The 27,802-nt window shown below is 42.6% G+C and overlaps 1 protein-coding gene across 1 annotated transcript; it reads left to right on the forward strand.

Moving 5' to 3' along the window:
- Positions 1–37: 37 nt before the first annotated feature.
- pgm2l1 (phosphoglucomutase 2-like 1) lies at positions 38–27,622 on the forward strand. Its single transcript, XM_079514832.1, has 14 exons — positions 38–551; positions 12,542–12,709; positions 14,335–14,441; positions 15,860–15,944; positions 16,710–16,793; positions 18,319–18,515; positions 18,784–18,973; positions 19,472–19,569; positions 21,152–21,332; positions 22,918–23,011; positions 24,090–24,219; positions 24,923–25,112; positions 25,752–25,885; positions 26,325–27,622. The coding sequence occupies exons 1-14, from the start codon at positions 438–440 to the stop codon at positions 26,425–26,427; spliced, it is 1,875 nt and encodes a 624-aa protein (XP_079370958.1). The 5' UTR covers positions 38–437; the 3' UTR covers positions 26,428–27,622.
- The last annotated feature ends 180 nt before the right edge of the window (positions 27,623–27,802 follow it).

Raw genomic sequence — 27,802 nt, forward strand, 5'->3', positions numbered from 1 at the left:
AAATAAAAAATACAACTCTTATTTTGAAGGTAGAAATCACACCCATCCAGTTCCGTAGCGTCGTGTCACTTAGTGTAACTTAACGCATCTCGTGCATCAGTAGTGCGACTAGCTTTTAACAACTAAAACGAACTCAACTAATTAACTAACCAACTAATCCACGTTACAGCTCTGACGTTGAACTGTATAAAACCGGATTAAAACAGTGAATGTATTCGCTAGTACGGGTATCAGGTCTAGTTGTAACGTCGCAGCTGGTTTGACACCGTAACCAGGCTCGGTTGTGTAACGGTTATTCGTAATTTCGTAGGGATGTAGGGGCTGTACTGGTGGTAGCACACTTAACTAACCCGTTTAACCAGGTAGCCAGTTAACCAGCGGTAGGTTATGTGTGTTTAGGCTTGCCAGGCTGCAGACAGACAGAGACACAGAGAGACATGGGGGACAGAGGTACCAACGGGCTGAAGAACGGGGACCTGAACGCCAACGAGCAGCTAACCGGCGAACCGCAGCTAGACAGGAGCGTGCAGCAGTGGCTGACATGGGACAAGGTGAGGAGTATCTCTAGTCTACAGTATGGAGGACCATGCGATATTGTTGTTATCTGATGTTTCTGATCTGCAGCAGACTGCTGCAGATCAGATAACAACAATATCGCATGAATGAATGATGCTGCACTGCTGCCAGCAGTGCAGCATCATTCATTAATCATTGTTGTACTGTTGTTGTCTGGCATGCAGGTACTATAGACATATGTAACTTAGTCTGTCTGATTGAACCTGACTTAAAGGACCACTTCACCACTTTTCAACCTATCTTCATATAATAGGTCCTCAGTAATACTAATAATCATGATAAAATGGCAATTTTTTTTTCCTACTCAGTCTGTGTCTCATAGGAGGGCTGTGGTCAGTTCAGAAAGCCGTCCACCAGTGACATCATCGTTAGGCCTGATCTTTTGAAACAAGATTCTTTTTAACAAAAATGTTTAGATTTTTATTATCGTGAGGACGATCAACGATGTCTTCCATTTTCGCATTGCAACTTTTCAGGTCTAGAAAGCTTGCAGTTTCTATTAGCTTGGATTCCCCATCGATGATGTGATGTCACTGGTGGACGGGTTTCTGAACTGCCCACAGCCCTCAGTGGGCAGTTCAGCCCTCCTATGAGACACAGAGTAGAAAAAAAATTGTGCCATTTTATCATGATTATTACTGAGGACCTATTATATGAAGATAGGTTGAAAAGTGGTGAAGTCGTCCTTTAAACCCATTTAATAAGCTTGTATTTTTTTGAAAATCTTAGACAAAACACAAAAGGTGAATATTTTAGATTTTATTTTAAAAGATAGGAAATGTTTTAAATTATTTATTGTACTTTTTGAAGAAAAAAAATATTAAATATTATAATGTCATGCCCCAAATAGCCATGCCAGGTTTAAAAGAGGTTTAATTTACGCACACACGCTCCCACTCCCACTTGGACACTTTCCAGTCAGGCTCATTCATTCCAATGTAAATATCATGTATTTTACACATTAAATACTGGTTCATTTATGGAAACAGACCTTCAAAATCTCTTCCAAATCCATCAACAAGGCCTGCCATTAGCTCTGGTCCATAGCTCTAATGCAGGGTTTCCCCCACAATGTTGTTGGCATGGCGCTGCGCCATGCTTGAAATAAATCGCGCCATGCCAAGCTGAAATCATGGTGTGTGTGATATGAAATGTCCAGTGCCTCCCCAGTGTCCCCCTGAGTGCCTCCCCCAGTGCCTGCCCAGTGCCTCCCCAGTGCCTCCCCAGTGTCCCCCCAGTGCCTCCCCAGTGCCTCCCAAGTGTCTGCCCAGTGCCTCCCCAGTGCCACCCCAGTATCTCCCCAGTGCCTCCCCAGTGTACCCCTGAGTGCCTCCCCAGTGTCCACCCAGTGCAGTGTCTCCCCAGTGTCCCCGCAGTGTCCCCCCAGTGCCTCCCTGAGTGCCTCCCCAGTGTCCCCCCAGTGCCTCCCCAGTGCCTCCCCAGTGCCTCCCCAGTGCCTCCCCAGTGCCTGCCCAGTGCCTCCCCAGTGCCTGCCCAGTGTCTCCCCAGTGCCTCCCCAGTGTCTGCCCAGTGCCTCCCCAGTGTCCCCCTGAGTGCCTCCCCAGTGCCACCCCAGTATCTCCCCAGTGCCTCCCCAGTGTCCCCCTGAGTGCCTCCCCAGTGTCCCCCCAGTGCCTCCCCAGTGCCTCCCCAGTGTCTGCCCAGTGCCTCCCCAGTGTCCCCCTGAGTGCCTCCCCAGTGCCACCCCAGTATCTCCCCAGTGCCTCCCCAGTGTCCCCCTGAGTGCCTCCCCAGTGTCTCCCCAGTGCCTCCCCAATTAATTGGCCTAATTAATTAATTAATTAGCCTAATTCATTAATTAATTAGTCAAAAATGTTCAGGCCGCGCGGCGGGTGTCGTTGCCATGCCATGCTCCATGCCAAGCTATTTTCCTGCGGGAAACACTGTAATGCGTTGCATTTAGAGATATGTTACTCTCAACTTCCGCCGCTCGCATGAATGCAGACCAGCCTCTCCTCTTTAGCGTAAATAAAAAGAACGTTTTTGCTACTCACCAAAACAAAGGTGGGTTGTGTCATTAGAAAGCCTACTTTCCTTAGTGGACGCAATCTGAGCCCCCCAATGTACTTTTTGGCCAAAAGGAGATTTTGTTTCCACCAGGAAAAAAAATACTTTTAGTTACTCCGCTGCGCCCTCTACCGATATTGCCCAGAGAATTGCCTCATAGAGAATATTTTTCCTCCGGTGAAAAAAAAATCCCTTTCTGGCCAAAAAGTACAGTTTATACGTGTGGTGGGGAGCTCAGAGTGCGTCCACTAAGGAAAGTAGGCTTTCTAATGACACAACTCGCCTTTGTTTTGGTGAGTAGCAAAAACGTTCTTTTTATTTACGCTAAAAAGGCTGCAGGTCTGCATTCATGCGAGCGGCGGAAGTTGAGAGTAACATAGCTCTAAATGCAACGCATTAGAGCTATGGACCAGAGCCATATGCACTGGAAAATATGTATATATATATTGTCTAACGGTTAGACTCTAACCCATGTTATGCTTAGCTGTGATTGGACCATAGCAGTTTGGGGAGGGGCTTAGCTATAGGTCAATTTGAACTCCGGTCTCCCACGTGAAAGTCCAACATCTTAACCACTAGACCAAAGGGACATCCCTGATTCCCTATGGACCAGGGGAGATATTAGACTTTATTTTTGTAATCTCTGGGACCCACCCCAATCTAAGAACACAATTTAAATTTAGACATGATTTGGACACTGCACTCTACCCTTGACCAAAACAAATATTTGAGCTGATGAGAAATAGATGTGGAAGCAATATATGATAAAGTGTTAATGATTTGGTCAATCATTTCTTCACTGTTTATATAATTGGGGTAACAGGTATGAGTTAAGAGGGGACTCCTTACAATTATTCCCACTATTTGTCACCCTGAAAAGAGGCTGTAGCGTGGAACAAACTTCCAGTGGAAGTAGTGTAGGTTCCTTCAGTGTTCTGTTCAGTCAACTACTTTAACCTTTTGAACCCCAGTAATCGTAATAGAGTGTCTGCGCATGCATAAATTGAGTGGCAAATCGAGTGGCAAACTGAGTTTAGTGCCGTTTATGTTGTTTAATGCAATCAGATAGGAGGACTTTTCTGTTTGGATGTATGAGCTGTCAAGGCCAGAACTGTCAGGAAGTAGTTTTTGCCACTTATTACTAAGTAGGCCTTCCTGCATAACTTCCGGGTATGATGATGATGTCACGCGCATACCCTCTGGGGGGGAACATTAAGTAAGGGATAATGTATGGCTTGGTGGTCATTGTTTATAGATTATCCCCTTCAGGGTGATTAACCACCTCCTTGTCGGTGGTTAACCACCCTGTCTGTGATTTATCTATCAACAATGACCACCAAGCCATACATTATCCCGCTTATTACACGGCTACTTACTACATAAATTAATAAATTGACCCAAAAGTGACAACAAAACAAAAGTATTTCCTTGATTACGGTAATGAAAGTATTCCAAGTTGGCCTCGCAGAGCGCAACGATCCGCCTCGGGAAACAAGGAAGTGAGTGTTGATCAAATGGAATACATTTTTGGGTACTGCATCGTCTATTTCTCTTCAAATGTTTTCAAAAACATTCTTGAAAGCAATGTTTAGTTAAATGATTGTGTGTTTGTTTACATGGCTGTCATGTTGGGTACAGTATAAAATCCAAGCAGCACAGCAGGTACTTTGAGCGTTTGATTAGACAATAGACAGCGGTCTGTTATAGAGCGGAGCGGCCTGTTATCAAGAAATAACACACAGGCTGAATTCAGCGATTGACCAATCAGAATCAAACATTCAACCAAGCCGTGTAATAAAGAAAAATCACACCCGTGTGAACTGAGTGGTGCAACCCCCCCCCCCCTCTCTCTCTCTCTGTCTCTCATTAGCAGGCAGCAATGCAGCACTATCTCTCTCTCTCTGTTTCTGGCACAACAGCGCCACTTGTGGTAGTCATTGGTACTCGTGCTCATAGTGACATAGTGACATAGTCACATAGGTGGACACACGGACACGGACATTGCTGTTTGTTGGAGTGGTTGCACCACTCAAAAAAATTGCAGATCTAACAACGTGTTGTGAACTTGGTCAGGTGTAGTTGGGAAAAAAATGCAGTCTCAACTCAAGTACAGAGCGAACTCTGGTCCAGTTTACTAAGTTTGGGAGGTTGAAGTCGTGAAGAACAGATTAGATGCATTCTAAGTAATAAAAAAATATTATCGTGTTTATAGCCTGATAAACCACCCTGGTCGAATTCACATTATCATGTGTCTAATGCAGACCAATCTGTCTGTCAAGCACAGGGCCCTGAGTGCAGATGCTGATTGGCACTTTCACATTTTGGTTTCTGCAAAACGCCCACCCAGCGCTCCAGACCTGTCTGCAGAAGAAACATGAATTCACGCGACCGGGATGGTTTATCAGGCTAATATTGTGTTGTAATTACAACTTTGTTGAGTCTGGCGTAGAGGATTGATTGCATCCTGTGCCAGACATTTTCAAAACATTTCAATGAATTCATTACTTCTCTAGTTTTGTTTTCACTTATAAGTAATAAGTAACAGTGTAGATTAACCACCACTCATTTAGCTGGGGACCCCCTGGCACCCCTCCAGGACCCCTGGCGGTCCGCAGACGTCACGTTGAGAACTGCTGCTGTAGGTTGGGTGTCTCCCTCCCAGCTGATCCCCAGTGAGCTGGTTCTCCTGTCTGGCCCCGCTGACCTATAATGGCAGGCTTTCTGTGTAATTAAATCCACACTTGTTGGCTGTCTGCATAGAGATTTCACCTGATTTAATACATGGCTAGCTCAAGCCCTCAGAAGGGCTGGCCAACGTTGAAGCACTCGGCCCTTCTGGTCAGAGCTGGGAGTGCAGCCTGTGGACTTAACACGAGGAAACCCCGTGCAGCTGGGGTTTAACATTGAGCATTTCCGCATTTTGGACACCAAATTTTGTAGTAGACCGTTCTTCTGGGTGCTTCAAATCGCCACTGAGCAACTTCCATCGAAATTAATAACGGGGTGGGGCAGTCCGCCCCCTATCCTTTATAACTCTATGAGCTAGCTGCACACTGGTGTCTACCGCACAGGAAATGGCAGATCAACCAGCGCACAGCGCGTTGGGCTGTGAGCCTGTGACATGTTGTGAACTTGTAAATCTGCTATTTTCGGTTGGAGACCTGTTAGCAGTTAACCCATTAAAAACGGGAAAGTCTGTGTAATATTAGATTTTAGCTATATATATATATATATATATATATATATATATATATATATATATATATAGCAAGCAACATACGTTTTTGAGGGGGCATGCATATTCATGCATGGCTTTCTGAAATTACGTCATAGGCCAGCCAAGTCTATTGATTGATTGATTGAAGAATTTATTAACAGTTTGCAGAATTACAGTACATTTCAAGCACAAACTCAATACAAAGGCTGTTAACTGTGAGTGGACGACCCAATTAAGCATTACACTTGTTTCCAACAGGGTCCACCATGTTCAAATCATCAAAACATTTAGAGACGTACAAATAGACACTTCTATAGACAGAACAGGAATTCATCAAAAAGGAGGTAAAAAGGGAAAAGAAATATATACAGTGAGGGGAAAGAAGGGGGGGGGCGGGGGGGGAGATTCAGATTTTACGGGGGCCAGTTTCGAATTGCAGCCATCCGTAGGTGCCCTTTGAGAGCGGTTTTGAAGGAGTCAAGGGATTCGCATGTCTTAATGACAGTTGGTAGGGCGTTCCACATTTTGGTGGCATAGGAGCGAAAAGAATTTAGTCCCTTGTTTGTGCCGAATCTGGGTTGTACATGGTTCGTTGCACTCCCTCTGGTGTTGTGGGTGTGGACTTCGTTAACATTAAGGAAGTATCTAGACAGGTACATGGGTATCTTGGTGGTGTATCGAATCTTGTGGACCAGACCCATTGCAAGATGCTGTACTCTGTCGTCGACCCTAAGCCATTCCAGCCTGTCGAAGTGGGCAGGGGTGAGGTGGGTTCGGGGGGCTAGATCAAGTAGGAGCCTGACCAGTTTGTTTTGGGAAGTCTGGAGCCTGGTTTTAAGGGCCTTTGAGGTGCTGTGGTACCAGGAGGTGCATGCATAGTCAAAGAAACCCTGTACAAGGGCTCCTGTTAAGGTCTTCAAGGTGTTTTTGTTGACCAGTGAGGAGATCCTGTAGAGGAATCTTGTTCTATGGTTGACTTTTTTGATTACGTTGGTGGCCATTTTATCACCGGAAAGATTAGCCTCCAGGATGGAACCTAGGTAGGTAATTTCATCTTTACGTGTGATAACATTGTCACCCACTCTAACCAAGAAGCCATTTGCCTTGCTGAGATTACTAATAGAGCCAAAGAGAATGGATTCAGTTTTTCCCAGGTGTAAAGATAGTTTGTTATCAGCGAGCCAGGTGCAGATTCTACCGAGTTCAGAGCTGAGGGCATTTTCAACCTGCAGTTTGTCCCTGTCCGAGACCAGCAGTGCTGAGTCATCTGCGAACAGGAACAAGTTGCAGTCAAAGGCTGAAGTCATGTCGTTTACATATATTAGGAACAGTAGAGGCCCTAGTATGCTTCCTTGTGGAACGCCACAGCTCACTGGGAGGGGGGGGGACAGTGTTCCGTTCACTTCCACCATCTGTTCTCTCCCCTCCAGGTAGGATTGCATCCAGCTCACTGATGTGCTATCGAAACCAATTGCCTTTAGCTTGTTAACCAGTATGGAGTGGTTCACGGTGTCAAAAGCCTTTTGGAGGTCCAGCATGACCATGCCGCAGTATTTGCCAGCGTCCACCTCTTGTTTGATGTGGTCGCTCAAATAGAGAAGGCATGTGTCAGTGGAGTGGGATGTTCTGAAGCCAGATTGGAACTCGTACAATAATTTATTAGTGGCAAGATACTTTTCAACCTGTTCATAGACTATTTTTTCCATCACTTTTGAGATGGAACTAAGAATAGAAATAGGGCGGTAGTTGCCGGGGTCTAATTTACTCCCTTTCTTGTGCAAGGGGGTTACTTTGGCCAGTTTGAAATCTTGGGGGACCTGTCCCTGTTTGATGGAGAGGTTTACTATGTGGGTGATGATTGGAGCTATAGAGATGGCTGAGTCTCTGAGAAATTTGGAGGGAATGTTGTCATGGCCTGTGGCCTTGTGGGGTTGGAGGGCACTCAGTTTCTTAATTACCTCATCAGTTGTTACCATAACTAGTTTAAAATCGTCTTTACAAACACCTAGGTTTTTGTAGAAGGTTGTAATGTGCTCTACACCAAAGAGCCCAGAGTGGGAGGGCAGTTTGTTAACCAGAGTTGTTGCTATGTTTGTAAAGAAGATATTCAAGTAGTTGGCCACATCAAGGTTGTCAGTGATGAGAGTGTTGTCAGATTTGATGTTTATGTTCGAAAATCTGGTTTTTAGTTTCTGACCATAGCTTAGTTGATTGTTTAGTAGCTTCCAGAGCTCATGAGGATTGTTTTTGTTTTCCTGAGCTTTATCATTAATGAAGTTACTTTTAGCTGATTTGGTCATGGCAGTTACACTGTTTCGTAGTTTGATTCGTTGTGTATTTAGGTTGTTCAAACAAGCTTGGCGAACACTGTCGAAGCGCTTGGCTAGCTTTGACTTGCATTTTAGAACTTCAGAGCATTTTTTGTCTCTGGCTTTCATTGCAGCCAGTATGTCCGAATGGACTTTTAATGTTTGTTGAGAGTCTAATTATAAATTTCCCATCCCAGCTAAGTACTTTGTTTAGGTTAAATTATGATGTAATTCATGCCAGCCAAGTGTATGGATTTTAATGTTTATTTAGGGTAAATTATGGTAAGATGTTATCTCGCTGATATACATCTTGTAATACATTTATTTCATTTTTCACGGACATGAGGACATCAACATGCCACCAATAATCTGGGCGCCCCATACTTCACACGAGTGTGATTTTTCAGACAACTCTTAGGATTTTGAACAGTGGTTTAGAACAGTGGTTCACCAAAATAGTACATCAAGAAGCTCACTTTGTGCCGTGCTGGAAGCTTGTACATCTGCAATTTTCTTTTTTTAAATCTTGAAAGTGGCACAAACCATTTTCAGATGGGGGTCCATGGCCAAATACAAATTATTTTGGGGAATCCATGAAACAAAAGTTTGAAAACTACTGATTTAGAAGGCACGTGTAGAAGAATCACCCTCAGGTCTTAAGGATATAAGCATAGATATTAAGAAATAGATGCCTCATTTGCCGCTGCAGTTCATTGGAGCGACGTGTATCACAATGAAGGCGGAAGTGCAGTGCTGAAGGCTTTTTTTTTTTTTTTTTTAACAAATCTTTATAACAGTCATGACAATATACATTACAATACAAAACAATACAAACAAACACAAACAACAAAGTTATTAACAATACAACATCAGAGCCAGGGGGGATTAGATTACTAACAGAAAACATTAAAGAGTGAACACAAAGCAACAGTTCTCCGCAGCTTTCTTATTTAGAAGTGCTGAAGGCATTTGCTGAAGGCGACTGCGTCGCTGCCCAAGTGACGTTACTCATGTGACTCCTCCATGTCTCTCGCTGTCACTCAAGTGACTACTGGCCAATCACAGCGCGTCTTTTCCGGGACTTATGTTACGCACGCGGAAGCTTGACAAGCTTCCGCTTTGCTTCCGCTATTCTTCGCAAGGAATGTCGGGAAAATAGTGCCTTCAATGGTGACACACGCCTCAGAGCCGGAAGGGGCGTCTATGTATATATGTCTATGGATATAAGGCTTAAAGGCACCTGCATGCTCCAATTTTAGCCAGCCATCATTAAGCAATATTGCAATTATACAACAGTTACCCTTAAAACTAAGAAAATCGCTGAAAAAACATTTTTGAGTGGTGCAAACGACTCCAACAACCAGCTTTGTCTGTATCTGTGTATGTGTGTACCTGTACGTGGCCCCACGCACGGGTGAGCATGGTTGCTATGGTTAGTGTGTGACGTCACTGCACCACTCAGTTCACACGGGTGTGATTTCTTTTTTAATGACAGATGTAGTCACTACGACCACAAATGTCCCAAGAAATTAGCTAGCCTAGCCACCGAGTTTGCTGCGCTCTGGGAGAACAGAGCAGCTGAATTCTTTGTTTTGATTAGGTGTGGAGTGGTGCTCGTTTGAACCACGGCTAGAAGGCTGTTTCAACCAATCAGATTGCTTCCTCGAAACAACCTGTTTCTAGTTTACTAGTAGTAATCCATGGGTGGGTGGATTACGGTACTAAGATTGGAGTATGTGTCTTGCTCACATACACTTTAGACACATAGGCCGGTGACCTTCTGACTACCAGATGGCCTCTTTATACATTAAGCTGCAGGTGCCCCTTAAACATGATATAAATAATGACGTAAATCAAAGAGAATATTTCCCTGTTCAAACTAGCCAAGCACCTTTGGTCATCGTGAGTTAGTGATGCCAGAGCAGGCAACTATCTCCATGATCTACCCTAGTTCCCTTGAGTAAGGCACTGAGGCTTTACATTCTTTCAGACAATAGGCTATGCATTAGACACAACATCCATTCAGACAGTAGAATATATATGGTTAGAGGTGTCCACCCTAAGACTGGGAGGTCGGCGTTTAATAATAATCCCCAGCCGAGTCATACCAAAGACTATAAAAATGGTACCCATAAATGCCTCCCTGGTTGCCATTGGGGTAAGTCACTGTGACATACTTGTGTCACGTCCAGGGGGTGTACTTGTACATCATGTTTGTGACATACTAGTGTGTCATGTCTACCAGGGTGTACTACATCAAGATGTCTCACAGTTGGAGACATCTTGGAATGTTGGAAAGTTGGAAACAGGAGATAATGTAGGCTATAGGCCACATGGTTTGGGAACCATTTTTTCCCAGGGCTATCTACTTATTATATTGAAGAGAGTGGTCTATTTAGGAAGACACTGTGTATCTGACATGCCGCCTGATGGCATAAACTTACTTAGCAGGTCGCTTAAATGTCATGTGTTTCTGACCTCCACTCTAAATGTCACCCTCTCCTTTAACACACACAGTATACCAGCTTGTACAATAATATTCGTAAGAAACTTTATTTATAGAACTTTTCATATGTATAACATAGTTGGTGCTGTGCAATTATATTTGTTGAGCTAAAAAATAATAATACAGTGGTAGGCATAAATGGAGCAGCTGACTTACTGCTACAGGATTATTATTTTTTTCCCCCAAGTCCAAGTCCATACATATATTTATGATAAATAATTTCTTTTAGACCAATGCACTGTGGAAGGAATGATAAAGTGCCAGACCTCTAAAGAAAGGCCTGTCCAACAGCTGGATCAGTGTCCCAGCAGGCTGCTACTGGAGGAGACGGTTCTGGACCAGTGCATGACTGACATGTAAGATCAAACGTCAGATGGTCATAGCCATCCAGAGTCCAGACACACAGCAATGTCCACATGCCAGATGCAGGCAAAAATTACATGCATATAAGCACAAATATAATTTCACAACTGAAACAATGTTTGTTAGGCCAATTCCTAATATGCGATTGGTGAAACAGTGTGAAAGGAGCCCCCCCCCCCACACACACACACACACACTAGTGCTATCATAGGCACCGTTCCTGCTGGGTGCCTTCTCACTGGCGCACCGTTGAGAAATGACGAGCACCTGCGGGCCAGATTTACATCACATTAATTTGATAGCCCAGTAAGCCCACCCACTGACAGATAGATAGATGGCCGCACCAACTCAAGGGAGTGGAGAGGAACAGTCAACGAGAGACATAGACGGGGCATGAGCGAGGAAGAAAAAACCCCCTGGTAGCCTACTATACTTTTTAATTAATAGCGTTTCGGTGCCAAAGTGGCCAGTGATGTGTGTACCAGGATGGACTGATAGTCTGACAGATATGACAAGGACTGTCTGTAAGGAGCTGCTGTCGGTTAAAAGAAAATATGAAAGGGAATATATATATTTAAAATAAAAATCGCACAGCCAGTGGCGCATTTATTGTAGGATGTTCGGTTCTTAGCTTGCTTGCTTATGATCCTTGATTGTCTATTTCTATGTATTTGATGTATTACCATGTGTTGTTCTTGCTTACTGTAAATCACTGTGCAATTTACAAGTGCCTAAATTGTAAATTGAATAAGCTTACAATATGTTGCAGCGTGACGTGTTGTAAGCTTGTAAATGGCCTATTTTTGGTTCATGACATGCTTCCATAGAAGACATGCTGACTTCTATGGAATCCAAATGACTGAAATCAGTTGTGCGTTTTGCCGTTTATCAAAGACGTGTATTAGCGTTTGCCAGGCTTATTTTTCTTTTTCCCTGACTTGGTCATTCATAAATGTTCGTGTAACTGTTAAATTTAATGTGTTCTGGAACAGCATGCACCAATTTAAAACCGTCCTATGGCAATGTTGCTGTGAATTCTTAATTGACTCCTCAACCAAAATGTATTGATACAATATTGTTCCTACATGTAGATAATCTCTCACGATTCACCAAAACACAATGAAAATCTCCGCCACATGCAGAATGTCTGGTTTCCTTTTCATTACTATAGGTCTTTGCATAGTTTTTTGTGTATTTGTATTTTTATATAGACACTCACCGCTATCAAAGAGCATTTACAAGTGGCTGCAATTCAAAACTGGCCCCAGTAAAGAGTCAAAGATCTTCAAGCAGATCTTCAAGCTCTCAATGCAGATCGGCTATTTTTGACTATTTTCTAATGGGGCTTACATGTTTACACGTTAGATGTTCTCGAAGTTTTTTCCATAATTGATTAGACAATGTTGCACTTTTTGACAGAATATTGGTCGATAATATTGGGCGATAATCGACATCGAGATCAGCATCGGACTCAAAGTTCTGGCATCGGTCGGGCTCTAATGTTTTCATTAAATGTTCTCTCTGTCTGTCCGTCGTCCTCAGAACCTGCTGACCCGAGGCCAGGTGGAGGTTCTGGTGGAGCAGGGCAGGTGGGAGGAGCTAAAGAAGAGGCTGGGGTCCAGGTTGGGCTTCGGTACGGCAGGACTGCGTGCTGCCATGGGAGCTGGCTTCTCCCGCATCAACGACCTCACTATCATACAGTCCACACAGGTCAGTACGATGCACTAGAGCCCCAACTATCAGGGCTTAACCCGGGTCAAGCCGAGACATGTCAAATTATATTGTAGTCCAATGTCACAAACATGTCCCAAAGGGACATGTTTTGTGCACTGCAGTCACAAAACTGCACTGCACGCACGCACGCACGCACGCACGCACGCACGCACGCACGCACGCACACACACACACACACACACACACACACACACGTAAAACCAATCGTTTACTACATTAAAAATATTTTATTTATCATTGTTGTTATTGTCTCCACCAGGCTGAAGGCATAGGGAGAGAGTATGTTTTGCACTCTGTCCGTGTGTGCAATTTACGTGAAATGTTTCACTGACTTTCCTACTAGGCTGAGGAATATATCCCACCCTTTTCACATTGGCCTGTTATAGCGCCACCAACAGGTGGATTTTTGCTAAACACATTTTTGGAGCAAAATGCCTCAAATCATCCAATTGCCATCCAAGGTGTAAGAAGAAATGGCACCCTTTTCACATTGGCCTATTATAATGCCACCAGGAGGCCACAACATGACCTGCCCTGGTGGAGACCTGTGCCCAGTAGGGCACTTTATCTATTATTATTATTATTGTTATTATTATTATTATTATTATCTTGTATTGTTGTGTTAGTACAGTCTCTGTGGAACATGTGCCTCCAACATGTCGCTGCTCTACCTGTATGAGTAAGTGTCAAATAAACCCTTCTTGATTGTTGATACTAACCAGAAAACCATAAACAAAAAACCTAATATCCTATTTACTACCCCACTCTTTCCTAATCTATACAAAGACTGGCACCTTCGTAGCACCTGGTGTCCTAAACAAACAATTATCTAACATGGAAATACAAATAAGGAATACATACAACATATACTGTATGTGCACCTTAGATTCAAGGAACCAATCGCTGGACAGTTTTAAAAAGTCACTATAACATCACACAATGTCTGTCTCTAGTTGTGTCTGTCAGATCTTATGGTCTAGTTGTGTCTGTCAGATCTTATGGTCTAGTTTTGTCGGTAGATATGACTTATATTCAATAGAATGCCTTCTGAGGTCTCCTGCCCATCCAATCAATGAGAGCGTGAGGTGGGTTCAAGCAAGCGGAGTAGACCAGGCTGTGCAGTGTGACATTCAAATAACTACCGAAACCCAATTCTGCCAACTGGCTCGGTGGCGTGCCAGGATCAGTATCAGATACCACTCTCAACACAACTTTCTTCACATCAGGCATAATTTCATCACATTAGCCATAGTTTATGTGAGGTTACGGTTAGGTTTAGGCATAATTTCACCACATTGTGCCAGCCCGGAGGGCCTCCCTTCCTGAATGCCGGATGGCACCAGTCCCACCCTCCATTCCGGGGAGAGGGGAGCGGGCCCCAGACCTCCTGGGCCTTCGACACTATAATTCACACTTTTTCCCTCCGGTGCATGTGTTTTCAGACCGCCGTTTGCCCGTGGAGCGGCTACTAAAAACGAATGGCAGAAATCTCATAAGGCACAAAGTGACTACTCTCACTGATTGAACGTGCAGGAGAACCAATGAAATGAAATGGCTTTTGTCGGTCAGATCCTATCCGTTAGCTATGTCTGTGTGTTCAGGGGATGTACAGATACCTGTCCAAGTACTTCCCAGACTTGTCCAGCAGAGGAGTGGTTGTAGGATACGACACCAGAGCACAGGAGCAGAGTGGCTGTACCAGCCTCAGGTACCTACAGTACAAATAATAATAATCATTTAGTATAACAGTTCATTAAACATTCAATGGTGTCTACTGCAGAGTCTAGGGGTTTGAATCCACCACGGTGCATCCGGCTTAGTTTTTACTTTTTTAATTCGCACAATAAAAACAAAAGGTAACATTATTAAAAGACAGAAATAAGCGCAGTTGAAAGGAAACCCATGTAGGACTTATACGTAAGTTAAACATAGTAATAGAATGTGTGGGTGCATGTGTGTGTCTGTGTGTGAGTGTGCGTATGTGTGTCTGCACATGTGTGTATGCAGAAGTAAGGTTTCATTATATGGTAGAAGCAAGTGGAGAGGCTAGATTCATCATGCTGGCCCTCAATCCATGTTTAAAGTTACTGAATGAAGATGAGGAGTTGGCAATAAGTGTGTGTGTATTCCAGAGTAAAGAACCTCTGTCTTTAATGGAGAACTGGCTATGTCTTTTATTATACTCATGAACATGAGAGTTTGTCTTAAAATATACTTTGAAAGGTGTAGGAAGCATATTTGAAAGGTAAGGTTGTTGAGCGTCTATAAAGAGTCTATATGAACGAATGTTTGGGGGATATTTGTCACTGTATACTCCTATGGGCTGGGGCAAGAGGAGTAGGACTGAGGTACCAAGGCCCCCCCAATGTGGGCTCCTGACTGGTAGGCGAGTCAGTAGGATGCAACAGCAGTGATAATACACATAACAACAATGAATATGATGTTTAGAAAACATTGTTTACATGAACCAATACATTAGTGATTACAGATACAGCTGTATTTTATTAATCAGTTTATTACCAGTATCACGATGCTCCAAATCTACGATTTAATTTATTTGATGTTCGATAAGAATCTATATAGATCAATCACACTTTAAAAAGAGAACATTGACAGTTCTAATGAATGTGGCTTTTGCAGGTTAGGAACCTCAAGTACCTTCTGCCATGTAGTCTCTCTTCTATTGCGTAACTGCACTATTCACATCAAACGGGTGCCGTTCACTCTCTTGACATTTGATTGTTAAGGTCATGGATTTAATTTGATTTAATGACTTGATTTCTTTCCCGATTTCAATCAATTTTAATTGTTGCGACACCCCTAAATGTAGCCAATGGCATTTCGAATGACTGAAAGGATTAATTGGGGATGAATTGTTTTTTTGGATTATAGTTCTCATTCGCCATGACTGATTTCAGTCACTCCTTTCACACCTGGCCATACAGACAGTTTCAGTTTTATTTTGCTTTAATCCATGCATTTTTAATGAATGACATGGTTAATTCCACAAGTAATGAGTACATTGGGGATGAATGGTTTGTTTGTAAATGTTAGCGTTATTAGAATTCTGCATGTACATGGAAACCAGTGCGGTCAGCTAATGGTGCAGTTGTGTTTCTTGTTCAGACTGGCCCGACTGACTGCTGCCGTGATGCTCAGTAAAGACATTCCTGTCTACCTGTTCTCCAAATACGTCCCCACGCCATTTGTGGTGAGTAAGAACCGATCAAAAGTATCTGCTCGTGTGTGCTTGTGTCTAGCCTTGACGACCTTACAGGCGTATGCAACTATGCATAAGCTAAACCTGTAACATGGCACTCAGTACACAGTGTATACCTCGCAGTTAACTATGGAATCGCACATTTCCCGTGTGTTGGTCACACCCTAGGTGAGAGAGCACGTGACATCGTCAAGGATGGAGCACGTGACATCATCAGGGATGGAGCACGTGACATCATCAGGGATGGAGCATGTGACATCATCAGGGATGGAGCACGTGACATCCCTGATGTCATCATATTAAGGACATTATATGGAGATCCCTGATGTCATCAATATTGGCCAGCAACTCTACATCTGACCTCACCTCAAACCCTTAGATCTCCATATATGGAGCTCAGCTCACCTGTTCTGACATTCCATATGTTAATCCTTCCCCATCCATCCTTCCTCTTCGATGTCTCCCTTTTGACTGATACCTGTCCATTTAAACTCTAGACGGGCCTGCCCCAAAGTTATTAGTGTAGCTGCGCCCGGCAGCCGGCGAAAACTAGAGTTCTTAACAGGCCCGAAAATTAAGATCTTACACGCCATGCCAAAGCGCCAGCGCTCGCCCAGCAGTCTGCTGTCGCCCAGGCGGATGCGTGCGCAACCTTGCCCTAAAGGGCGAGGTCCCTTCTCGCCCTCAGGCGTCTTACTGGTAGTGTATACTATATGAGTGCAGAACATCAGTCCAAAGTGTATTTGTGTTTTCCAGCCGTACGCTGTCAAGAAGTTTGGTGCAGCTGCAGGGGTCATGGTGACAGCATCACACAACCGCAAAGAGGACAACGGATACAAGGTGCACTACAGACAACACTGTTTAAAGTTGCAGTCCATAACTTTAATGTTCTATCCGGCTTTTGAACCTGGGTCCCAGGTTACTGGTTCACACATGGCATTAAAATACACTTTCTGGGTCAAAATATATTATGATTATGATACATGTAAGGAACACATTACCTACACACTGGCTTTCCCTACATAACCCCCCCACACACACCCTTCTTGTATGTCCTTTTTTTTAATTTTGATTTCTAGTTTTTAACCTTTTAAACCTTTTTAACTAGTTTGACACAATTTTTCTAAAAAAAATGTCTGTACTAAAATGTCTGTAAAGCGACTTTGGGTACCCAGAAAAGCGCTATATAAATCGTATGTATTATTATTATTATTATTATTATTAGACCAGTGGTTACCAGTCGGGAGTCGGGACCTCAGATGATTAGCTTAATGTTTTCTCACTCAACAGTAAACAAACCAACATGCAGTACTAGTGTATGTACACAGTGTATCTGCACATTTCTAAAGTAGCAATTTAAAGACAGGGTGCCATGGCTTTTTGGAGCATTTTATTTTGAAGCCACAGAGAGACGGGCAGCAAAGCTTGTGGCGTATTTCTAACCTATAATGTTTTCAGATACATATTTTAGCGTGATGATTAAGTTTAAAATGTGTAATACACTGTCTGGATATCATTTGAATGAGATTAAAAATGGAGTAGTTCTGTAATCAAAACCAGCTGTGTTGGAGGAATGTGCAGCAATGGGAATCAACCAGGTGAATGAAATCAATTTTCAAATTCAAATTTTATGGATTTTTGATATAAAATACATAATGATGGAAATGTTCCCATTGTTTTGGCATAGACTGTTAGGTATGCCTATATGATGACCACGGATATGCTCTAAAAGTGTGAAAAACCTATTTTTCATTGAAGGACTTTTAAGACCTTTTTAACCCATAAAGACCTGCGGCTGATTTTACAAATGTCTTCTAAATCAGTTCAATACTAATAATTCAAAAAAAAAAAAAAAAAAAATCATGTCAAGGACCCCCACAATTATATGTATTTGGCTGGTGACCCTCATCTCCAAATATTTTGTTCCAAGGAGTGACCCCAAGAAAAAAAGATTTACCCACATTTTCAAGATTAAAAAAAAATCATGACACACATTCTTATATAAATGTATGTATAGAGTCAATCGAAAAATTACACTGATGGTTTCCCAGTTTTAATGGATTAATACCAAATGTGACAATTTCAAATATTACCGAAGAAAGCGGCAAAGAGTGTGAAAATAGCTGATCTACAAGCTTACAATGCCTCACAGTGTGAGGCATTGTGAGCTTGTAGATTCATTGGCTACTTTCACAATATTTATCTGTCGAACAAAGTCAAATTTAATGTAATGCCTAAAATTCCAAGTGCTTGTCAGGGTGGGGGTTCCCCAGTTCAAATATGATTACTTTGGGGGGGTCGTGGCCTGAATAGGTTGAGAACTACTTGAATTAAATGACCCATAATGTCTTGGTTCCCCGTGCAGGTGTACTGGTGTAACGGTGCTCAGATCTCCAGCCCTCACGACAAGGAGATCCTGAGATGCATTGACGAGAGCCTGGAGCCGTGGAGTGACTCCTGCTGGACGGAGGAGCTGGCTGACACCTCCTCTCTGAGCACAGACCCCCTGGAGGAGGTCACCAGCTCCTACATGGAGGACCTCAAGACTCTCTGCTTTCACAGGTGGTGAACACCAGCAGTTCATTGATTTCTCTATCAAACTTTACTTCATCAGTGATTTTACCAAGATGCAGCAGCATGCTCATTAATTATTCAGTCCATCAATCGATGCAATTTGAGAGTGTGGACTTGCTGTTGCCAACAACACTGCAGAGCTTAAGACCATTGTGCTAGATAGGAGGGTGTAGACACTGTAGAGGCTAGAGGGGCAGCGATTCAGGAGTCCCGAGTTGGAGTCAGTCAGTCTGTGTATCTCTTTTGTGTCCTACAGCGACCTGAACAGCAAATCTCCTCTGAGATTTGTCCATTCGTCTTTCCATGGTGTTGGTCACCCGTACGTTCAGCAGGCGTTCCGTGCGTTTGGATTTCCTCCTCCCATCGCTGTGCCTGAACAGAGAGACCCAGACCCCCACTTCTCTTCTGTCAGCTGTCCCAACCCAGAAGAAGGAGAGTCTGTTCTGGTACAGTAACTACTACTACTGCTACTTCTTTTCATCTTTACTTTATCTACCCAGGTTTTTTTTTTCTAAGAACGCCCTGCTTCACATTCAGTCAGACAGTCAGTCAGACAGACAGACAGACAGACAGACAGACAGACAGACAGACAGACAGACTAAAACCTCGCTCCTCTAACCTTCAGTATCGCTTAAGATTAGTAACTCCTCTCAGTGTGCACCAGAAAGAAGAAGCCTGGTAGCCAAATCTGGTTTTGCAGGACTTCCGCATTTGGGACGCTACTGCGCGAAACGATAGTGTGTAGTAGAGTAGACGTACTTCTGGGTTTCTTTGAAATGAATAGTTGGGGGCGGGATCATCCGCTCTCTAGATATACATTAGGACAGGTAGGTGTTTATATTATGAAAATGGGTGTGACAGACATACTGCTGATTCTAGATCAGTTTCTCTGCATGTATTGCCAGGCAGGTGGTTACGTTCTGACATTGTGTTGTATTTTTCAGGAACTCTCTCTTCGGCTGGCAGAGAGAGAGAACGCCAGGATAGTCTTGGCAACGGATCCCGATGCAGACCGCCTGGCTGTCGCTGAACAATCTAACGGGTAACCGCTGTCATTGCTCAAAGGCACACCGGTCCCCTGTAGCTCAGTAACACTCCCTGGGGTTATGTGTTCCATTCCCTGTCTAGCTCAGTGTGTAGTGCAAGGCACTAAATGCACCAGGGTTAGCCTCACATTGTTTTATACAGCAGTGGTTTGCAATCATTTTGTACCCAAGGCACACAGATGCCTTGGGCAAAAAAAAAGAGTATATATATATATATATATCGTCCATATAACCGCCCATGGGCCGTTATTTGCAAACTTAATCAGCCTCAGCCCTCATTTATATTATTATATGCGTGTTCACCGTGTTGAGTTTGCAGATCTCCGCACACCGCAACACCAGTCCTCCGGCTCCACATCCATAAAAGAAATATAGGCTACAGTTTCAGAAGTGCCTATGCAGCCTATGCACAACCAATTGTTTTAATTCAAAGTGGTATAGGCCTATACGGTATTCTGTGAAATGTTTATTGTCATCCGTGTATCTACAAGCTCCAAGTGTTGCATGACAGCGCTTTGTGAGCTTAATTGCAGATCATCTATTTTCGGTGCGCAGGTCCTCACTGCCTCAGCGCAACCACAAAGTTGATATTTAAATTGTACTATAATTTTCAACCGATTGTTCTAATTCCAAATGGCCTATAATCCGTGAAGTGTAAATTTTCATTGGGTGTATAATTCATGTTTTTTTATATGCTTTTATTAAATTATATGGAGTGAGATGCTAACATCGGCATATAAGCACAGTTCACGTGCACTGCAAGTAGTGGTTACACATGTGTGTTGATACGCTCCCTCTTACAATTAAATAAAAATGCATTGCCTGCAATGTTTATTGTACCATACTATACTAAAAAAAGATGACTGCATGTTTGGTGGCGAGCCTTTCCAAAAAAATAATTAGCCTACTCCATTCATATACTGTGCCATGGCAGCAAAATGAAGACGACGCATGGAGTTATAATAGCTGCATTTTCCTAAATGTGCTGTCACGGGTAATCCAATAATTCTAAAAGAAATATAAAACATATGGCAAGATGGCTGAAATTCTCTAGATGATGCTAAAAATATTAATTTAATTACGACATTTTTATATTTAAAAAGGCTTTAGGAAAAACGGGGTTGCTTCTAAATTCATTCATGCAGGAGGCCTTATGACACGTAAGGCTGTGCTCTATCTAGGTATTCTATGTCTATCTTGTCAGCTCTAGGACTAGATAGCACCTTGGGAGCACTCCAGCTCTAGGACTAGAGACTAGAGAGCACCTGTGGAGCGCTCCAGCTCTAGGACTAGAGAGCACCTGGGGAGCACTCCATCTCTAGGACTAGAGAGCACCTGGGGAGCACTCCATCTCTAGGACTAGAGAGCACCTGGGGAGCACTCCATCTCTAGGACTAGACAGCACCTGGGGAGCACTCCATCTCTAGGACTAGAGAGCACCTGGGGAGCGCTCCACAAGGACTAGAGAGCACCTGGGGAGCGCTCCACAAGGACTAGAGAGCACCTGGGGAGCGCTCCAGCCCTCTACCAACGTATTTCTGAATGCTCCCCAAATGAAAGCGGCATGTTTCTTTTTAGGTGTGGTTGGAAGGTGTTTACCGGTAACGAGTTAGCGGCTCTACTGGGCTGGTGGATGCTGTTGAACTGGAAAGAGAGACACCCTGACCCCGGTGACATGCAGGACGTCTACATGATGGCAACGACGGTCTCCTCCAAAATACTACAGGCCTTCGCTCGCATAGAGGGCTTCCACTTTGAGGTACCTACTACCTTGGATGGGATGGTGTACAGAGTAAAGTTGGCACGGAACAATGTAGAGTAGTTGTTTCTAGAGCCCGACTGATAAGATACATTTATTGATCCTGTGTGGGAAATTCAGGTGCTAGAGACATTCTAAGGTTTTGACTACTGAGCAACATCTGACATGTACACGCCTGGGTACACTTTGACACCAGCATTGGTCAAACCTTTAGATAATAAAGACATTTTTTTAAGATCATTAACATTTTTTTGGATCTAGTCAAAGTTGAACAATCATGCAGAGGGACAGGCCATTTATGCATAAATCCAAGGCCATGCTTTTTTTAGTGTGTAAATAACCCTATAAAACAATAAAACACACACTTTATTGTTCTTATGTTATGAAAACACATCAAGGAAACTAAATTATTATTATTAATTTTGTCTTTTTTTCATTCAAAATTGGCACGTTTTTGTAGAATGACCGATATGCTATTTATTGATTGATTGAATACTTTTTAAATGTTTTTTTTGTGTGGCTTTCGCCTTTATTATGGAGGGACAGACAGTAGGCTGACAGGAAATGGGGCGAGAGATGGGGGGGAAGACATGCAGTAAAGGCCGTCGGGATTGGGAGTCGAACCCGCGGCACACTGCCAGACTGGATTACCAGCCAAGGTGCCTGGACCACTGAGCCATGGCCCAGGCCGATTGATTGAATACTTAACAGGCTTTGGGCCAAGCCCCTAGTGCCTAGGCGTGTTTGTCCTCTGTATAATATCGGTATCGGTCAGAATCGGTATCGGCAGATATGATCCTGCAAATAATCGGAGATCGGATATCGGTCATCATTTCATAATCGTGCACCCCTAAAAAGAATATTGTTTTTCATTAGTATAATTCTGTATCACTGTAGCCTATATGTGAACACATGTAGAGGAATACATGTTTGCTGTGTTCACACACACACACATTGTAAATTACCTTATATTAATTCTGAGACTCCAAAATAACAATGCATTGACAGCGCCCCTGGCTGGGAACGTTTGCATGTTTAATACGCAAAATTGATTTGGACCATGGGCGTTTAATAGAACCAGGCAACTATTTGCAGCAGGCTATTATTTATTTTTTTCACTGCCTTCTCTCCAGCATCTTTTTCTTTAATACAGTATATACACTATAAACACACATGCCACAAGGAACTCTCACTTCTGCTGATTATAGGAGAATTAGCCCATTTAGACCTGAGGCCAATTTTTAAAACTCCTTCTAAAACCTAACCTAACCTAAGGTTTCTGAAAACCTTCAAATTCTTATTCAAAAATAACAATTATGTTGCTACATGTATAGCAACAACTATAACGAGACACAGAGGTAGCTCCCGGTATAACAACGTATAGGTTGCACCAGGTCTAAATGGGTTAGTGCGTGCATTCTCTATTTACAGAGTATTTCTACATTGCATTATTGATATTAGTACCATTTATTATTAGAATTTTACTTAAGTAAACACAATTTGAATACGTTTTCTACCACTGTAGTGTTGTTGTACAAAGTCACTGAATGTGATGAAGTGTGTCAACCATGTTGTCTGTGGACAGGAAACTCTGCCCGGGTTCAAATGGATTGGAAAGAGAATGCATGAGCTGGCCAAGGCCGGGAAACACACCATCTTCGCCTTCGAGGAGTCCATTGGTCAGTGACACAATATTAGAGATTATAAAGTACTGAAGTCCTGACTTCACTTAGGGGGGGTGGGGGGGGTCACGCCCTGAAACGGTTGAGAACCACTGCTCTATAGAAGAGTTTGCAGTTAGCTGTGGTGTAGTCTCCTGTAGCACCGAGAAAACTGTTGCGCCTTTCTTCATCCTTTTTTTTAAACATGACTACGGTAGCGGTGGTCTCGAACATAAGGGAAACTTTGACAGAAAAAGACTCGCTCACCGTATACAAAAGAAGGAAAACTCCTTAGACCGAGACTTAAGAAAAAAAATTGTCCTTTTATTTTATCATGCTCATAAAGTGCTCTGTGCTCAAAGTGCAATTAAAAGGCAAAACGTTTCGGTGTAGTCTCCTGTAGCCAGACGACTATTCCACAATCCCCGAATGCTATATCGAGTCTGGAACTACACCTCCCGAAATCCGTCAAGCCGTCATCTATTCGTCATTTCTGTTCACTAAAATATATCTTGAAATATCTTTACATTGCATTTTCTAACTTCCATTTCTGCTAAGTAGCAAGCTATAATATGCTAAAATAACTTTTGGATAAATTTGCGCTACTGTAAAGATGAAACGGAACTACGGAAGTGGGGAGGAGGCGTCACATCTGCTTTATCACTTGATCATTTTCAGAGCATCTGTCCTTCAGACTGGAATATAACGGAAACATTTGGAAATTGCCGGAGTCAACAGTCTGTCTCGAGAGACTAGCTGTAAGCAATGTGAGAAAATCAGCTATGAGTAAATAACCATACTCTGCCAGAAATAACAGATCTACAAGCTCACAACACTTGTTAAGCTTGCAGATCACCTATTTTCTGAAAGCATCGGCTTTAAGGAAGCACACAGACCTTTTAGTGGATGCTAGCTGCGCTTTTAGATGCTTGTTTTGTTTTTGTGTGATTAGTACTTTCATTTAAAACACGGTTTAATGTTTGTGTTGAAGGTCATGACTAGGGTTTGACCTTTCATGTCAACAATCACAAATATATTTTGCATGTGTGTGTGTGTGTGTGTGTGTGTGTGTGTGTGTGTGTGTGTGTGTGTGCAGGTTTTCTGTGTGGTGATATAGTTCCTGATAAAGATGGTGTCAGTGCAGCTGTGGTTGTGGCTGAGATGTCGGCCTACCTCCACAAGAACAACCTCAGTCTGTCTCAACAGCTCCACAACATCTACCAAACGTGAGCATGGATAAGTCAAAAGAAAAATGAATCTATAAAATAAGCATAATAATTAACCCTACATCATCTAAACATCATCATCATAAAACATCAAAACATCAAACATCATCATAAAAACATCATCATACTGTATTCTACTGGCATCCCTACCAACCTGCAGTAAAGCAGGTTGATTTCTTCTTTATTTTATTTAAATATAATGTAACACAACTATCTGAGTGCCTGCCATAGTTATTGAAGTTATATAAGCATGTTATATTACAAGCTTATATAACAAGCTTTACAGCAAGTAGGTACAGTATGACAATTGACAAACATTGCAGTAAACTAAGTAGCCTATTTTCTCTGAAATGCTTCGTTCAGTGATACTACATCGTCTTTGACTGTCAGTTTGCTGAGACAATATTAAAGAACCTCTGTAGGTCCCATGGCAAACAAATTATGGCAGAGCAATTGTTTCTTGAACATAATACAGTTTTATGTGTATTCAATGCTGTCACTGATGTAGGTGGCTTTATTTACTGACATTCAGCAAAACTAACGAAACTGTGGCAACAATAGCCACGTCATGACAAAAACAGAAATACTTTGTATTTATTTATACTTTGTCATGGGGGACAGATAAGACTATTATTGAAATGAAGACGTCACTGGAAATACACTTTAATAAAGTTTAACACTTCGTGTGTTTTCATGTTTTCAGGTATGGTTACCATATCTCCAGGACGTCATACGTGGTATGCCATGACCCTACCAAAGTGGAGGCCATCTTCAGCCGCATCCGTAACTACAATGAGCAGGGCTCGTATCCCCAGAGCTGCGGTGGCTACAGCATCAGCCATGTCAGAGACGTTACCACTGGATATGACAGCAGCCAACCAGACCAGCGTTCGGTAAGCCACGGTGAAAACATGAATGACCGAAGCCTCTCGCACTGTTTGAATCAGAATCAGTTTTGGTTTAGGTGTAAAGCATTGGATGGAATCCTTTTTTTGAAGAGCGCTAGGCCCTCCTATATACAACTTTTTGTCCTTAACTCGTGTCACATTTGCCAGACAATGAAAGGAGAATTTACGTCATATGTGGAGGAGCAAATATATATATATCTCACATAAATTCAGTTGTCATCTTGCATGATCATGGTGAAAGGATGAGGTTTTTTTTAAAATTGTATCATGGTTAAAAGATAATAACATAAGTTGACAAATTAATTCATGAAGAAGTATATTCATTTTTTATTTGATGATGTATGACGACAAGAGCACCCCTCACAAGCGAAAGGGAAAGAAAACAGGTTAAATAGAGCAAATAAAGAAATGATGCAGCTATACAGAAAGCAGATGGTTACGATATTTTGAATGTTGGCACCATTGTATGTAATTGTACGTGTTATTTTGAAACAGCATCTTATGCAGTTAAAAACAAAAGTAGCAGCAGGCACAATGTTTCTTGAAGTTGTGGCTTCAAAAGGTTCTTCTGTGTGTTTGAGAATGTTCTTTCAGTGAGTCATGATGCTGTTGTGTTTTCTCAAGGTCCTTCCAGTGATTAAGAACAGTCAGATGATCACCTTCACCCTGCAGAACGGCATCGTGGCCACTCTGAGAACGAGCGGCACAGAACCCAAGATCAAATTCTACACAGAACACTGCGCTGCACCGGGACAGAGGTATGCTCTAGTCTATACACTGCCAGGGTTGGGATTCGGAATCAGAGGAACCGGATCCAACATTGACGAACTGGAATCGGTTCGGTCACATTCGGAACCGTTTCCAGAACCGGTTTTATCACACTGTCAGATCTGGTATGTAGACTTCACGTCTGCTATGCAATCACAATACCAGTGGTTCTCAAACTTTTTAATTTCAAGGATCACCATAACTCTGATAGTGTACAAATGGACACATTAGGGTCTTTTTGGTTCCCGTTGTACACTCTGAGTTACAGACCTGTAAGGGTCCATTTGGAACCCCCTCAAGTAACCCAGAGGGTCCCTGGAACTCAACAATTGTTAAAGGGAACCATTAAGGAATCGGACCGTATAAGAGGGAATCGTTACGAGTTGCTCTATTGTGTATTATATACTGCTGTTGTTTTGTGTGTTGCAGTGACATCTCCAGCCTGCAGGAGGAACTTGTCCGAGTAATGGAGACTCTGGTTGAGGAGTTCCTGGAGCCTGACAAAAACAACCTTATTCGCCGTGCCATGTAGTGCTGCTGCTCACCTTTTATAATAATTATGGTATTTATCCATCATACCTGCTCTGCTGTGTGGACGTAATGAGCAACACTTCACAACATTAGCTCACGTGCTCAATGTTCGCTTTAAGCTTATACAGCCTATGGCTTTAAGTCAAAAACAGTGTAAAGAAATCACACTCTTGTGATGTGAGGGGTGCCCACTGTGGCTGCCACGTTCATTGCAGATTCACTGCCACTATACTGTATACATTACGTGACATGAATGCATTGTTGTATTATTATTGTATAAAACAAAATCAGTCACAAGATGTATATTGACCATGTGACGTCTCACGTTGTTGATGTTTGTTTAACTGCTGCCCTAAACAAACATTAAAAGTCCATAGACTTGGCTGCAATATGACGTAATTTCAAAAGCCAGGCATTGGAGGGTACACGTACTGTACATATAAATTAATGGATTGGTGTTTGATTAGCCGATATTGATCCGTTAAAAGATGTGATTCAGTTCTACATGTACGCAGGTTGAAAGTGAGCTAAGGTCCTAAAACGCAAGGGGTTGTCTCCCACAATATCCATCTGTCATGTCAAAAGTGCCCCTGAGCAAGCAAGCACAGACTCACTGTTCAGATAAATGACTGAAATATCCTCTCCTTTTCCCCATCCTTCTCTCCTTTCCTCGCTTTTGATAATGTTTGTCAGTTAGGGGTTAAAGGATAAAGTTGACATAACATGGCCCTTTTCAACTATGAAGGGTTAACCCTAGAACCTGAACCTTTCAAGAACCCATGACGTTCTGTAATGAGTTTGTTTGGCTACAACCAGCGCTGAAGGGGGAGGTACGTCATACAAAAGAAAGCTCATAAAAAAGAAAGTGAAAATAGCCAATCTACTTGCAGATCTGGTATTTTCAAATGTTGAAAGTATAAGTTCTGTTCTGGGTTCCCAGAACTCAGTGGTTAGTACTATACCCCCAGAGCACAGCCCAAATTAGGTTCTGAGAACCTTTTATCTGAAACCTGAACCATTGTGAATGGAAGCAAAACCAGAACCTGTGGAATTATGTTTCACGGAACAACACGGTTTGTCTTAGTTATTGTCGTTGAAAATAACCAAAACAGTACAATACTACAGTATATTTAATGTAGACATTCTGCTTCCTGTCAAGTCTTCTTAAGGAGGGAATAAACACTTCTGGTTCTGTCCTTCTGTTTGCGAGTCTTCGTTATTATTATTATTATTATTAAGAGTCCACTTGGTCTTCTTGTTATTGTACTGATTTATTCATAGGGCCGTTCATAGTGCCGTTTTACGCATAAATCGCAGAAATAGCCTAACCATGGAGTTTTTTTTTTAACTCAGCACTATGGTAGTGGGCTATGTCA

This window comes from Electrona antarctica (assembly GCF_951216825.1).
Source record: "Electrona antarctica genome assembly, chromosome: 11".
In the NCBI taxonomy this organism is placed as follows: domain Eukaryota; kingdom Metazoa; phylum Chordata; class Actinopteri; order Myctophiformes; family Myctophidae; genus Electrona; species Electrona antarctica.